The 13,957-nt window shown below is 39.7% G+C and overlaps 3 protein-coding genes across 6 annotated transcripts in view; 1 reads left to right on the top strand and 2 right to left on the bottom strand.

Annotated features, from left to right (window-relative positions):
• Nucleotides 1-454: 454 nt before the first annotated feature.
• Nucleotides 455-5,824, bottom strand: LOC146552528 (uncharacterized). The gene is made up of 9 exons (XM_085257082.1): nt 5,592-5,824; nt 4,329-4,502; nt 4,012-4,150; nt 3,808-3,896; nt 3,346-3,409; nt 2,119-2,207; nt 1,886-1,998; nt 1,646-1,802; nt 455-1,270 (listed from the first exon to the last, which is right to left on the bottom strand). The coding sequence occupies exons 1-9, from the start codon at nt 5,638-5,640 to the stop codon at nt 1,113-1,115; spliced, it is 1,032 nt and encodes a 343-aa protein (XP_085113208.1). The 5' UTR covers nt 5,641-5,824; the 3' UTR covers nt 455-1,112.
• A 608-nt stretch (nt 5,825-6,432) lies between these two features.
• Nucleotides 6,433-11,326, bottom strand: cfap99 (cilia and flagella associated protein 99). Of its 2 annotated transcripts, XM_085257955.1 has the most exons (16): nt 11,242-11,326; nt 10,776-10,899; nt 10,554-10,698; nt 10,380-10,474; nt 10,197-10,303; nt 9,602-9,779; nt 9,402-9,482; nt 9,173-9,241; nt 8,954-9,040; nt 8,083-8,171; nt 7,753-7,957; nt 7,516-7,657; nt 7,278-7,429; nt 6,934-7,139; nt 6,670-6,850; nt 6,433-6,583 (listed from the first exon to the last, which is right to left on the bottom strand). In XM_085257955.1, exons 2-16 carry the CDS (start codon nt 10,887-10,889, stop codon nt 6,518-6,520), a joined length of 1,917 nt encoding a protein of 638 aa, XP_085114081.1. In that variant the 5' UTR covers nt 10,890-10,899; nt 11,242-11,326; the 3' UTR covers nt 6,433-6,517. The 2 variants fall into 2 exon arrangements, with proteins under 2 accessions (XP_085114081.1, XP_085114079.1); XM_085257953.1 differs by lacking the exon at nt 11,242-11,326 and having other exon boundaries at nt 10,776-11,217.
• Nucleotides 11,327-12,764: 1,438 nt separating this feature from the next.
• Nucleotides 12,765-13,957, top strand: part of zfyve28 (zinc finger, FYVE domain containing 28) — a 28,289-nt gene continuing 27,096 nt past the window's right edge. For all 3 annotated transcript variants that reach the window (XM_085257359.1, XM_085257358.1, XM_085257360.1), the window contains exon 1: nt 12,765-13,135. In XM_085257359.1, coding sequence (XP_085113485.1) covers nt 13,100-13,135 — 36 coding nt within the window. In that variant the 5' untranslated portion in view covers nt 12,765-13,099. The remainder of the gene's footprint in view (nt 13,136-13,957) is intronic.

Raw genomic sequence — 13,957 nt, 5'->3', positions numbered from 1 at the left:
ACAGGAGCAAGAATTGAACAATTAAAACACAGCCTAAATTACACTTTCTACACACTAATGGAAGGTATAATATCACCAGATTTACTTGAAGGCTGTTATAAAAGCACTACTCTTTGCTGCTGGCAGGCCATTGTACTGTCACTGTTTGTCTTTGATAAAATACACTACAGTTTTGTGTTGTATGTTGCTGAAAGGCAGTTGTTATTACACATTCTGTTCTGATATTAATTACGTTGTTTTTCTTGGTTAAATTAGCCAGTGTCTTTCAAAATGTTTTGAAATCTGTGAAATGTGAGTCTTTCTTGAGTTTTAAAGTTGTTTATAAAAAGTTTATATATTTACATATATATATTATTTGAATTAATTACACATATAGTACATGCAGCCAATCAAAAGTTTTGAATATGGAGAATCAGTACTTGTTAAAAAGATATATCACCAAAAGATTTTTTCCTCCAGTAAATAAATTAATATGAGGACACTAATGATAACAGGTGCTATTACTTACAACCTATTAACGGTCATTCGAAATAAATTACTTTATACTGTCCCAGCATATTAGGACAAATTATCAAGACAATACAGATTTTTGTTTTCATTTATTTTAAAGCTAGTCCACAATATAACATAGCATTTGAATAGGGTTAGAAATCAGAATATTTTATTTTCTTCTAAAACATACAAATATAACCTTAAAAAGCAGTTAAAAACCTTTAAGCAAAAGTATCTAAAAAGAAATATAATTAAATTAAATTTAAAAAAAAAAGTATCATCCACAGTTTACACGTAATCACTGAGACAACAGATGTTAATGTAAGTGCACTGAAACAGGAATGCAAAGTAAATCAATTACCTTGTTAAAAAAAAAAGTGCTTTTCATAAGTGAAAAAGGCTGTCACCAAGCAGAGGGATGTATGTTGTTTTCGTCATTCCAGCGTACCTCTCATAATCGAATAACCTCACTTACACAAGGAATGTTTTTCTCTGAGTGGAACGATTGCGACAGAAAGAATTCACCAAAGAATCAACCTCCACTGGCCAGTGATTCATTGCAATTGACAGGCTGGTGGTTTGATAAGGTGTTTCAGTGTCTCTTCTTGTATCTTAGTGCTTCACCAGCCCGCATATACAGGTTCTGCATCACAGGGCAGGCCATAGTATCGTCCTTGAGGTCGCTCTTTTCGTAACAGTGGAGCCCGGGCTACTGTCAGCTCTCCGTCAGTTTCTCTTCGTCGACGTAAAAGCATTAAAATGATAAAAAGTAAGGCCACTGGAATAAAAAACACACAGACATATATGAGAGAGACACACACGTCATTACAGGCATAGAGTGCTTTAGCATGTGACCATGACTCCTAATTCAATTCACTATATCTTTATTTGAACCACCTGACAGGACTGCATTTAGCCATAAGAATTGAGCTTGAATTAACATGGCTCATTTACAGTTATTATATATCAATAAACAGGACTATAACTGAGTCAAGTTACTGAAAATCCAGTTTGTTTCATCACTTTTTCCTTTTTTCAATTCATTTGAATGTGAATTTTACAGAAAACAGGCAACTTTATGACCCATTACAATACCAGACACAAAAAATAAATAAATCGCTTGGATCAAACAATCGTTGTTAGTATTACTCACCCCCTCCTCCAATAACTAACAAAGCAATAGTGACAGGAGCCAGTTCACAAGTGTCCCCTGCTTTGCGGAAGAAAGTCTCCATGCAGTAACCCGGAGCCAGGCTGCCCTCTGGACAAAAGGCATCACTCGGACACTGAATGGGGTTCACGTCAGGACTCTGAGAGAATAACATGCTCTGTCGCTAAATATCTTTTAAATGCACACGCATGTATTTCATCGGAGAGAGTGTGGCGCACTCACAGGGCAGTAGTGATTCTCTGGGCAGATATCACAGCTTTCCTGGCCCCAGTGGATCTGAAAATAACCACTGCTGCAGATTTGACACATATTCTGACGGGCGGCCTTGTACATACCTGTTCAAAAATCACACATCACTGGGATGGAAAGCAATTCTTATCTTTCTCTATTGCAAGCCACAGCAAACACTCACACAAATGACTAAGTGACAGCCCATTTAAGATACTCTAGTTTACCTGGCCGACATGGAGAGCAGTCCTTAGCGGCAGTCTGCAGAGCTTCTGTGCCTCCAGGACACATCTGGCACTGAGTACAACCCGATGAGCTGTCAGGAAAAACAAACAAACAACATTTATAGCTGTAAAATACATGTGAACACTTTGGAGCAGGTCTACTGATCAAAGGTCCTACTAATAATATGAATGGTTGTTGTCAATAGTTAACAGTTAGATCAGTGGATAAAACAGTGACTACTGGAGAAATGTTTTGTAACTTGGTGGTGGCAGGAGGTAGTTCATCAAACTAAAAAAATAAAGAGAGGCCAAGTCCCAAACACTATTTTTAGCATCTGTAAATAACATATGGAGTCGTGGCTGTGAGACATCACTTCCTATCATGGCAGCAGCCCAGGAACCTGCTGGCAGACGCTGGCAGTGAGGAGATAGGCTTTCAGGCTTGGCTGGCAAGTATGGACAGACTAAAAAGGAATATCGCTTTTATTAGTGCAGAAGCAAACTTGCAATCAGCCCTAGGAAGTGCTTTCAGCAGGCAAAGAGGTCACCAGATTCTCACAATGAAGCCTTGAAGCTCTGCCAATGGAGAAGTTGCTTAATATGACTATGAGTGTTTAATGACTGTCAGTTTCTAAATGGTAAAAAATAAATCCCCAGATCCACAGAAGGAGCTAATATTGTTGCTCTTTTACACCCACAGTTTAGCTGTGATTAAGAATCTTGCAATACGCTTCCCTGTGAAGGTTATTTGGGACACGTCATCTAGACCGCGTGAGCCTACATATCCTATCTAGTCTGGAAACTCTCAAAAATAACCTGGGAAAATCCAAAGGAGTATTAGCCCCCTGTAACCATATCTCAAACTGTAATGGAGGGATAATGCATTTTTGTCATGAATCAAAACTACATTCATTTCAATAGGAGTCACATAAACCACTTAAACAGGGCTGTGCATGCCATTCGTGACTTTGTGCCAGCTGCAGATTACTCAAAGCAGACACTGTGTAGCTAGTCCTGTGTGTGTCTGTGCGTGTGGGTGTGTTTGTGTGGCGTGCAACTGTGCAGGCAACTCAGAACCATGAGATGAAAGCATGTGATGCTCAGTTTGGTGGTTAGATAAGTTATTTTCCAAACACTGAGTTCTGCTCAGTTACAGGGCAACAACAACAAAACAGAAAAATGGACACACAAACAGAAATGCAGTCCCAGCAGCAATCAGGTCCAACTTACTTGCAAAAACGTCCTTGTGCACATGGTTTACATGAAGTAGAATTACCCTGCGATGAAAAGAAACCTAAAAAACGAACAGAAATATACATAATTTGTGGTTTTGAGTTATAGATATCAACATATACTAATGCAAGCATATCTATAGACTTTAAGGGGACCTGTTCAAATTTCCTGAGATAACCATAATACAGATATCACCTCAGAGTGACATCATACGGAAAAGCTACCGAGCAAATGTTTAGAGGAGTCTGAAGCCTGAACCTTAAGCTATTATTTGAAACCACATCCACTAAGAGGATCCATTGTTTTGTAACAGAAAATAATCAAAAGCATAAAGCGTGCCTTTCTCTTTAAGTTGTGTGTATTTTATAGCAATATTTTACAATTAAAGCATATGTATGGGAATCAACACTCTCTGTTTTCTGATATAGAAAACAATGAGTAACTGCTAGATAAACAAACCTGGTGAGCAACTTGTGCAAGAGTCTTCACCAGTGTTATTGTTGAAGGACCCAGGAGGGCAAGGGCGACATAATGGACTTCCAATGAAACTGAAGTGGATACAGCATATGAAAAAATTATTAGTGATGTAAACTCTGGATTTATATTTAAAAAGAGAGAAAAAAAAGTGAAGTTTGAATTTGCTGGAACAAAATTAGTCTTTACTTGGTGTAGAAGCCCCGGCTGCAAGGTAGACACTGCTGCTGTCCTGCTAGTGGCTGATAAAATCCTCTGGTGCATGGCAGGCACGCGCCAGGAAATACACACCGCCCTGAGTCAGGACAGCACGTGCACAGAAGGGTGTCTGGGGGGGGATTGACAAAAAGTTGATTTTACTCTTCATTTTTGCTGCTTTAATATCATACAGCTTATTTTAATATCAACAAAAGCAAAGCCAGGTACTTAACAGAAAGGACATTAAATATAGCATATTTAGAAATATCATAAAATAAAGCCATGGCAGATGATAGTCACTGACTCACTGTTGTCGTACTGTGACCCCGGTGCACATGGCTCACAAGCAGAAAGGTTAAAAGTGAAGCAGCCTGAGGTGGTGCTGCTGAAAATCACGGGTGTCGGAGTCAGACTGGTCACATTTTCGATCAGAGTGGTATCTGTCACAGCAGGAGTAAGAGTGGTCTGGCTCACCACTAAGCCTGAGAAGGAAGGACACAATGGTATATATGTGGTCAGCTGTCTTAAAAAGGTTCAAAAGTACCTAAATGTAGTGAAAAAGTTATGGCTCGAGTGCATAAAAGCAAAAATATGTGGTATGATCACTAATAATTAATACAAACAGTGTAAGCAAACATTTTGGGGGACCCTCCTGCATACCTTTTCTTTGAATGTTTTCGTTTATTTATTAGTATTGCAAATAATAACCAGGATTTTAACTCCTGTCTCCCTGCATCTCTCCATGATTCAGTCTCCTGCTTTGAAATGTTGCTGTGGACTGAGGTTGAACCCTCACGTCCCTCCTCCCTAGACACGCACTGAGCTAGGACACAGCCTCAGGGACACAACAGAAGTATGAAAAATAAATGTTAGCAAGTGGATGAGTGACCTGAGAGCCAACCTTGCTGCATTGCCTTTATTAAAAGAGGAAGAACTTCTTCAATCAACTATAGCTGAATGATTTTACAAAAAGTTTATCCAACAGGGAAAGAAAGAAAAAAAGGTGGCTGCAAAAGGTATAGGCACATCAGCAAAACAGAGCCCATATTGTGGTAGTAATCACATAAGCCTTGCGCTTAACTGCTTTCTTGAATAGGAGCCATCCTCCTCATGAAATGCAATTATTCAGAAAGGGGTCATATGATTTCTCAGCTCCAGTCTCCTCTGGGTTGGCAGCAGTTCTCTCCCAAATAGATATGCTTCTTGAATTACAAGTCAGGGAGTTTGTAAAAACGGATAAAATTATATTAACAGAAATACAAAAGCAATAAGTACCACGGAAATACAGTGAGCCAGTGTATTAATTTCATTATGGTGTCCTGGTGCAAAGAAAAGTGTGTGTAATAAAGTTTTGCTTTGAACAAAGTCTAAATTACATGATGCAACAACATTAGAACTGATTCTACTGTTTCTATACTTTCAATAACAAACCATCAGCACTTTTCAGTAGTGAATTAACCTAAGGTGACTTCATGCTTTTTTTCATACTATATAGTAAATCTCTGTATTAGACCCTTGGTTTATAGGATTACCGCCGCCGTTTCGTTAACGGTACAAGCCACTCCACTTACCTATGAAACAAGCGGCGGTGATCGCAGCCAGAACTCCCCGACAGTCCATGCTCCAGATTACCGACTGCAGCCACCAAACAATGCTTGTCTACAGCATCTCATCTCTTAAATGTGGCAGCGTTTCCTTTGTTTTCATAGAGTACGCTGTCAGGGGAATCAGCCCACTCATCAGTGTCATATGACAAAAAGGCATCATGTGATTTTGGTTTAGAGGGAAAAAACCGAGAGAAATGGGCTCAATTCAAGACAGATCTGGTGTAGTTACAAGGAACAACCAACAGGGACACCACCGCCTTATTAAAACATCATGCATTAGGCTCAGAGTTGCTCCCGGTCCGCAGGTGAAGCGATTCAAACTAGGTCCAAGCAGTAATACGAATTTATCATGAAAATTACTTAATTAATTTTTACAAAAAAAAATAAAAAATCATATCATTAATATACTTTATGTTGCTTTGTGCTAAATATAGAATATCACAGAGAAATGTTATTGTATATTGTTCAATTCTTGTGTCTATGCTTGCAGTAGTTCTCTTTTTTGTTGTTGTGGATAGTCCCAAAAGATATGATACTTGACTCTTGGTATTTATTTAGTACAGTAAATTGGTAGCAAGACGCAGAAAACCACAGAAAGCCACAGAAAACAGTATTGTTTAGGGGAAGGGAAACATTCCTCGTCAGTCACGGTTGAAGGCTCGCTTCCTTTTTTCATGTTACGTACAGACGTGAGTTTCGATAACTTTGGCAGTAATTGAAACAAAAAATAAAAAAAAGTCGTAATACTCGACTGTTGCAGAAAACCAAGCAGCGATCAACATCAGTACATAAGTGCAACTTCAAATGACTGCACATGTTATCCACACGTGTTTTATTAAATTAAACAGTCATAAGATTGCAGTGCCTGATAAACACATTTATAGCTTGAGTCAAGAAAAATTCTCTACAAGGCGCGACAAGCTCTGCTCCAGCTCCTCCCAGCTTGTCACACTCGCCTGGCAAAAGAGGAAACAGAGAAAGGAGTTATGGATACGTTTTATTTCTTCTTTCATTTCTTCTTTGTTGTGGACTTTACACTCACCTGGCTGTGTGTCCCTGTGTGTCCTCCTGTCTGTTCAGGGGCTTTGACCTTGCTTTCAGTTTGCTTGAGCTTTTGACGTTCTTGCTTTTTCTCTTCAAGCATCTTCTTCAGAGCTAAAACCGTCTCATCCTGAGCCACCACCTGCTGAATTAATTCCTTCTCGGCTTTCCTCTCCTCTTTCCTGCCACATGCCAAAACTAGCATCAGTACATGCACATGTGCACATTTCTGCGTTTGAGTATTTTTGTTTGCCACTTTCCTGACCTGGTGGCCGTAGCTTGTGCCAGGACGCTGCTGTGGAAGTTGATGGCATCCAGCTTCTCCATCAGCTGCTGCTTCTGTTTCTGCTTCTCCTCCAGGATGAGCTTCCGTTTCTCCTCCTGCTCTGCTTGCTGCTTGTTCTTCAGATGGGCCAGCCGCTCCTTCGTCTCATACAGCGACATTTCTCCCAGCAGCTCATGGCCTACAGTCTGACATGGGATTAGATAACTGTGACACAGAGATCGATAACAGCATCTCAGTATAAGATACAGCACTGTGCAAAAGTCTTGATCCACATTGAAACCACTTTTCTTTTTTGCATAGTACTGCAGCTTTCCTTCACTTACGTCTGTGTCATCAAATTTCTTGAATTTCATGCGAGGAAGCGACTCAATGCAGTGAATTTCTCGGATGACTTCAAATTTGCGGCTCATCTCTGCCTCTGCTTCCTCCAGTGCTTGACGAAGCAGCTCCTGGTTCTGTTCGGAGACTTCTTTCACTGTGAAATTTGTCATGACATTGATGTGAACAGCAAAAAGAAACACGTGAAATGCCCCGTTTGACAAGCTGCTTGAGGAGGCGCACCTATGCTTTGCTTCAGCTTCTGTAACTTCTCTTTAGCTGCCTTTGAATTCTTGTGGCCATCTGCCACTTGCTGCACCAGATCCTTTATTTCCTTTTCCTCTTGCAACCTTTTCTCAGCATATCTTTGCATCAGCTGAGCGGTCTAGAAAAAGCAAACAAGCCATAAAGAAGACGACAACAAGTTTAATCCTCTGTGAATTCCTTTTATTTATTAGTTGCCACTTGGTTTTTACCTACCTCTTCTTTCTTCAGCTGCGCAGCCTTCTGATTGCGCTCCATTATACGTTTGCGGGCCAGAGCTGCCTCCTGTTCACTGATGCATGCCTCCAGGTGTCGGCGCTCAATCTTGGGCAACTGCTCCTGAAGGTCCTTCTCACGCATCTCCTTTTGCCACTGCAGGAAAGATGAAGGATCGCGCTCGCCTTGCACCAGCCGCTCAATTCTGTATTAAAAACAGACGCACAAAGGACGCAACTTTTCATGTGTTTGATTTGCACTTCATCCTCGTGGAGCACTATGCAGACACCTTGGAAAAGGTCAAAGTAGCAGGTAAAAGCTGTGCTGTACCTTTGGACCTCCTCCTCCACCCAACGCTTATACAGTGCCTCCTTCCTTAAAATAGCTGCATTGTTGAGTTTGATCGGATAGCTGACAGCCTGTAAAAAATATACACATGACAGCAGATATTACACCAACATTAGGCTATCTAGAAACCGGCAGAGTACTTAGTGTTAGGTATTTTAGTACCATGGTAGCATTTACTGGATATTGTTTTATAGTGACATTATGCAGGAAAACTCTGTCATTCAATAAGGCCCCTTTGTTTCAGTGTTTTTCTCTTTGACCCAAGAATTGATGTGTGAGAATCACAGGCTGGTACAAGGTTGAAATACCACAGAGATCACTCCCTCAGCTACATTAGTTTCTTAATCTTTTAGACGCCTGTTGAAGGCCAAATGGTTTGTTTCAGATTTCACTAATGAAAGAACTCTTCGTTTTGTGCCTTGAAAATATGTCGCTGAGATAATCACAATTGTAGCTGAACTAATAAACTACACAAAGGATGCTTCTTCACCCATGGGCAGGAAGACACTGCCTTATCTTGGTCTGTACTGGTTTAAACTGATAAATCTGCTGTCTCATGAATTTTACCCTCTATATAAACTGTTGTACTTGTGAATAAAGTTGAGTCACTTTGGGAAGACAACCTGAAGCAGTCTCTGTTTTCTTGTTCTCCCAAGCTGCTCCCGAGCTCGTACTAACACGCTGAATGGCATGCTTGAATATTACTTGAGAATATATTTGACTGTGTTACAGACTAAGGGACATTCTCTGCTGATAGGTGAAGGTACATTCTCTGCTGATAGACGTCCACGCCTCGGAGGAAGTCGATCCACGGATTAGGCCCTGGAAACCGTTTCCTTCATTTAGGTCTTACCTTATTACTGGAAGGAGCTCCACGGGAATGAAAGGAATTAGGCTTGAGCCTTGAATCCAAGTCTTCCTCAATCTTGGACATCACTCTCTGTGGAACAAGTATGAGATGGTGTTGAAGCCAACAGAATACAAGCCCACCCTCACACACACACACACACACACACACACACACACACACACACACACACACACACACACACACAGTCACACACATACACACCTTTGTGTGCTCAGACTTCTGTGGATTTCCACATCTGAACTGTTTGATATTCGCTTCATACAGAAGCTCCTTTGGTGGAAAACAGATAAGCGAACTTTTTAATGGCAGTATATGTAATTGAATTTAAAAATATGAAATTTTTTGATAATATCTACTATTATTGAACTTAAATGTGCCAGCTGCCGTTTAACTGTTAAACATATCTTCTTTTGTATTAGATTCATTGTACCTGAGCCTTTTGATGGTTCTTCTGTTTATTCTCCTCGATTATCTGCTTCTCCTTTGGAGCCTTGTAGGTGCTGCTTGGTACCTGCATGACAAACAAGAGTGACGCACCAGCCTCTACACAGTTTACAGCTTACATTCTCTTTAAGGATTGAGGACATGAAAAATTCTCAAATTAAAGGACTTTTTGTAACTGATACTGACTGGTTTGCATTTCTTCTGCTGTGGGATGAGCTCGGGCATGGGTAGAGGCCGTGGTTTAGGTTCGGTGAGGGCGAACTCCTGGGGCTCAGTGGTTTTGGTTGCAGCTTTCTTGAGCAGATTCCCTTGAGAGATCTTGACTGCAAGCTGGTCCATGAGAATATCTATCTCAGGGCGCCACCTAAAGGACACACACGCAAACATTTGGGTTGTCTGAATTTGAAATGCTCTGCTCACAAAACAACCTCCACTGGAATACTTGTGCACATTTCTGACCAGACTGTGAGGAAACAGACTCAATGATCAATGGCATGAGCACCCCTTAGTTCCCTATTCTCTTGCATGTTCACACTGAGCCTATGTGACAGGAATGAAAGAGTCTACAGACGCTGTGCCGAACTTCATGTGACTTCAGCGTCAAATCAATCACTGAATACAGCCCTCAAAGGATTAAAAATTTTGTTTGCTACTGACTGCTGTCATGTCTTTTTGTTGTCAGTGAATTACACAATGTGTAGATTTAAGTTTTCCATTCATTTTTTGAGTTATTATAGTGTTATTACCTAAGTAGTATTTTTGTTTATCATGCTTTTCTCACCTGAGTAGAGGCCCAATCCACTGTTTCTCCACAAAGGCAGCATCATAGATGTTGTTCCACTCATCCTGTATCCACGTGGTGAGGTTTGAGAAGAAGAAACCTAAAAACTAATTTTGAAAAGTGAAACATAAGAAAGCTGCTGATTAATTTCCCTCTTCTGCACCCAGAATTTGTGTTTCTTACCATGTGCATTTTCTTGATGTCCAGAGATTTAACAATGCTGCTAAAACACTGAAGCCCGAGGTCATCAAGAAGAAATGTGGCCAGGTAACAGATAACTGGGGAGCAAGACGATCATTAAAACGTGTCAGTTCTTTTATTCAGGCTGAAATCAGGAGTAGCAATGAAGTTACTCACCAACAAACTGGCTACGTTCACCTCTGGACACTGATTTTACGTGCTGGCCAAAGAAGGCATTGATGACTACATCCAGCAGCTTCTTTTGCTCAACACATCCGGAAACAACATCAAGAATGAACTTCCTCTGCAGCATGTCCATGTCCTGTGACAAAACAAGAAATACAGACTAATCAGAAGCAGGCCTATGCATCCACTCACATTGATCTGAGTCTGACATACCTGCAGATCCTTCATAGCATCTTCTGTGAAGTCATCCAAACACTGTCTGCTAGCTCTAAACTTGTCGAGGAGCTGAACGGCTTCCTTCACAAGTGATGCATAGTTTGATGCCATCTTAAATCCACTAGAAAAGCCCAAAAATAAACTGTTTATATAAGCAAAGCTCACGCATTGAGAGATGAGAGAACAAACAGTTCTCCCTGGGATAGACAAGCCAACCGGGCTGCTAATGAAAGACATCAATTCACAAAAAACATTTGCTGTCTTCGACTCATAGACAGTCTCCAGCCGTCGCTGTGTTGCGTCGTTGCTTAGCAACAAAAACAGGCGTAAACAGACATACGTCCCAGCTCGAAATGTTAAACGAGGAATGCTTCAGCAAAAAAATTAATTATTTAGATTCAAAAGAGGCGTTTTATTATTGTTCAGTTTAACATATTAAATATTTCACAGTTTTAATCCGTACAGATTAACAGAGTGCCCTCCTCATCCTTTGTTGGCGTCCATAACAATAATAATGACGTAGCGTGTTGTGACGTCTTGCTGGGGCTGTGCTGGTCTCCTGCTGCCTTCATGTGCTTTTGGAAATTCTACAATAGACAGAAAGCGATCAAATTGACACGTTAAAACATCTGGTCAAGATGGAAACCCGTTCTAAAAACCGAAGGAAAGTTGTTGGCTTGTGCTTTAAAAAATGATGATTTTACAAAAAAAATTTGTTTCCTAGCTTACCAGGGATTTTACGTTGTTGGTATCTGAGGGACAAAAGCTAATTACTGGGTAAATCACATGCAAACTGGGTTTTTATTCTCAGAATCGAGCATCTGAGTTCCTGGTTTAACCTGATCATCATAATCATATTTCTTAACCGGAGTGAAAACAAAGTCATTTGTTGAATTTAAATTAGGAAATACCAAACTAATGTTATGATTAATCTATATGTGATGTATTAGAAAACAGAAAGTTGAAATGACTCCAAAATAGCTTCTGGACAAACACACACTGCTGATGTTAATCATGTAATACAGGCGAAAGCTAAGGAATAACCTGGAAGTGTATTTTGAGTGAAAATTGTTTTCCCCACTGATATTTTCTCTCTAATCTCTTTTACAAACCTAAAAAATGTGCTTAATTTGCTGCTCCTCATTTGGATGGTCTTTACTGCAAAGAATGGCATCTGTACACATCCTAAATCATACATTTATTTGATGAAATTTCCCTGTATTTGCCTGACATTTGATTTTAAAGTTAAAATTAAACAACATTGGGCTACTGTATTGTTTTTCTCACACAACTTAGTTATAAAAACTGAAAACCTCCACTACTCATACTTAAATATATGCATACACTATTGATATAATCTAGATAAGGGGGGGTCAAACCCTATTTCATCTCAAGTGGGCTGGGCCAGCGAAGCTATTGCATAACATTTTAAGAAGATAAAAATGTTATTAAATAAAATGTTAAATAAATCATTTTTTGTGATTTATGGAATATACTGTTAGTGTCAATTTGACACACTTCCTCCAGATTCTAAAATTATTTTAATGTAGTAAATTCCAATTTGTTTCTTAGGTAACAGAAAACAACTGTCATTAGTAAACTTTTCTTATCTGTTGCTTATGTTTTATTACATGAGGAAAAAGAAAGTAAACCATCTTTAAATTTGAAGGGTTTACATATTAAAGCAATAAAAATAATATGGCCCTTACTTAGTCTCAAAATGAGGTTAATTCATCCTGGGATGAATTGCAAATGATGAGATATTATGCTGTATTTATCCAACCAAAATAATAATAACCCATATTCAGAACAATGGGGTAGTCCAAGGAACTCAGTAAGGTTCTAAGAAGGAGGATTGTAGAATTGTGCTATAGTTTATATCGAGTTCTTTTGGAGAAAGAAGCTATTTTTGGAGGAGCACTTGAACGCACCACTTCCTGGGAAAGTGGGAGGTGAATGTTGTCAACGTGACTGTCATCGAGTAACGTTAGAGGGGCAGAGAACAGCGGAGCCTTCGGTGCTCCAGTTGTCTGTATCGTCGGGGACTTGGAAAGTGACTGGGCAGGTGGAGGGACAGGTTGCTAACCTCGGGCTTCAGGGAAAATGGAAATAAGTGGTTATTTCCCAATACCTCCTTTGTGCGCCTTCAGAGCCTCGGTGTAACGTTCAGGACAACTTGCCGTACATTGTCTTTTTTCCTCCTATTTGGACCCAAGAAGCGCTAGCTAGCTTAGCCGCCAGCCAGCCGCCGATAGTGTCAGACACACAGGTACAGGAGAAGAGAGGAGGGGTTGGTGACAAAGGAAGGTGGCGAGGTAACGATGAACCGCTTTCGAAAGTGGCTGTATAAGCCCAAGGTAAGTTGTTGTGTCAGCCCCTGCAGTCAGTCATTTTTTATGCATAGAGCTCGCTAGCCTGATCATTTCATAGACTGTCGGCACATCTGCTAACGTTAGCCCGTGTTCCTGATGTTACACTGTATTAATCAGCAGCTATCCCCTTTGTTGTTGTTGATGCTTTTGTTTTGAAGCTGCAGTCAGGACTAACAATGCTACAGTCTGCCAATTTGGGCTAATACTCATTTACTTACATCTGTCTTCAGCTGACATTAGTGTTCATGTGATTCTGTCTTGTTATTTTAAAGGTTTGAAATACCTTAATAAATCAGTGATTAATAACAATCACAAGACCACTGAAGACCAGCTGAAAAAATATTCGTTTTGCTTGTAAAAGTAGTGTCATTATCAAGTCGTTACCACATAAGAGGAAATATTTTAAAAGGAGAATATATTTTTATAACAAAAGCTCATGTTTTTAATTTCCTTAAAAACTATTTGTTTTCATTATTGATTCTGCTGGATATTTTTTTAATAAACGGGTTTATCATTTGGTGCATATACATGCTAGAAAATAGCACCTTTTTAAAAAATAAAAAAAAGTGCAAAAAACATGATTAAAATAAAAGTATGTGTTTATTCCAAACAAAGAACAAATAAAACATGGCACAGTTTACCTGAATTTGTTATTCTGGTCGACGTTTTCCAAGATCCAAACCTTTTTTAAAGTAGAAGGTGACATATTAATATGGTTTTGTTGTAGTATCAGTTCAAAGTCCAAATATATTTTATTTATATCAGGCAGGAAAAAGACACTTTGTTACAATTGATAAGGTGGACTTT

This window comes from Mchenga conophoros, linkage group LG19, assembly GCF_057382185.1.
Source record: "Mchenga conophoros isolate Kocher_MC1m ecotype Shallow Benthic linkage group LG19, M_conophoros_male_GT1.1, whole genome shotgun sequence".
Lineage (NCBI taxonomy): Eukaryota > Metazoa > Chordata > Actinopteri > Cichliformes > Cichlidae > Mchenga > Mchenga conophoros.
The sequence above is the reverse complement of the archived record's forward strand: the minus strand, read 5'-3'. Positions and strand labels throughout refer to the sequence as shown.

Coding starts and splice junctions, on each gene's coding strand:
- LOC146552528 (XM_085257082.1), bottom strand. CDS start 5,640: ATGGACTGTCGGGGAGTTCTGGCTGCGATCACCGCCGCTTGTTTCATA. Junction 3,410..3,807: donor TTGCACAAGTTGCTCACCAG/GTTTGTTTATCT, acceptor TTCGTTTTTTAG/GTTTCTTTTCATCGCAGGGT. Junction 1,999..2,118: donor CTGCTCTCCATGTCGGCCAG/GTAAACTAGAGT, acceptor ATTTTTGAACAG/GTATGTACAAGGCCGCCCGT.
- cfap99 (XM_085257953.1), bottom strand. CDS start 11,015: ATGTCTTTCATTAGCAGCCCGGTTGGCTTGTCTATCCCAGGGAGAACT. Junction 7,958..8,082: donor GTGGAGGAGGAGGTCCAAAG/GTACAGCACAGC, acceptor TTTTTAATACAG/AATTGAGCGGCTGGTGCAAG. Junction 6,851..6,933: donor GCACAAGCTACGGCCACCAG/GTCAGGAAAGTG, acceptor GGCATGTGGCAG/GAAAGAGGAGAGGAAAGCCG.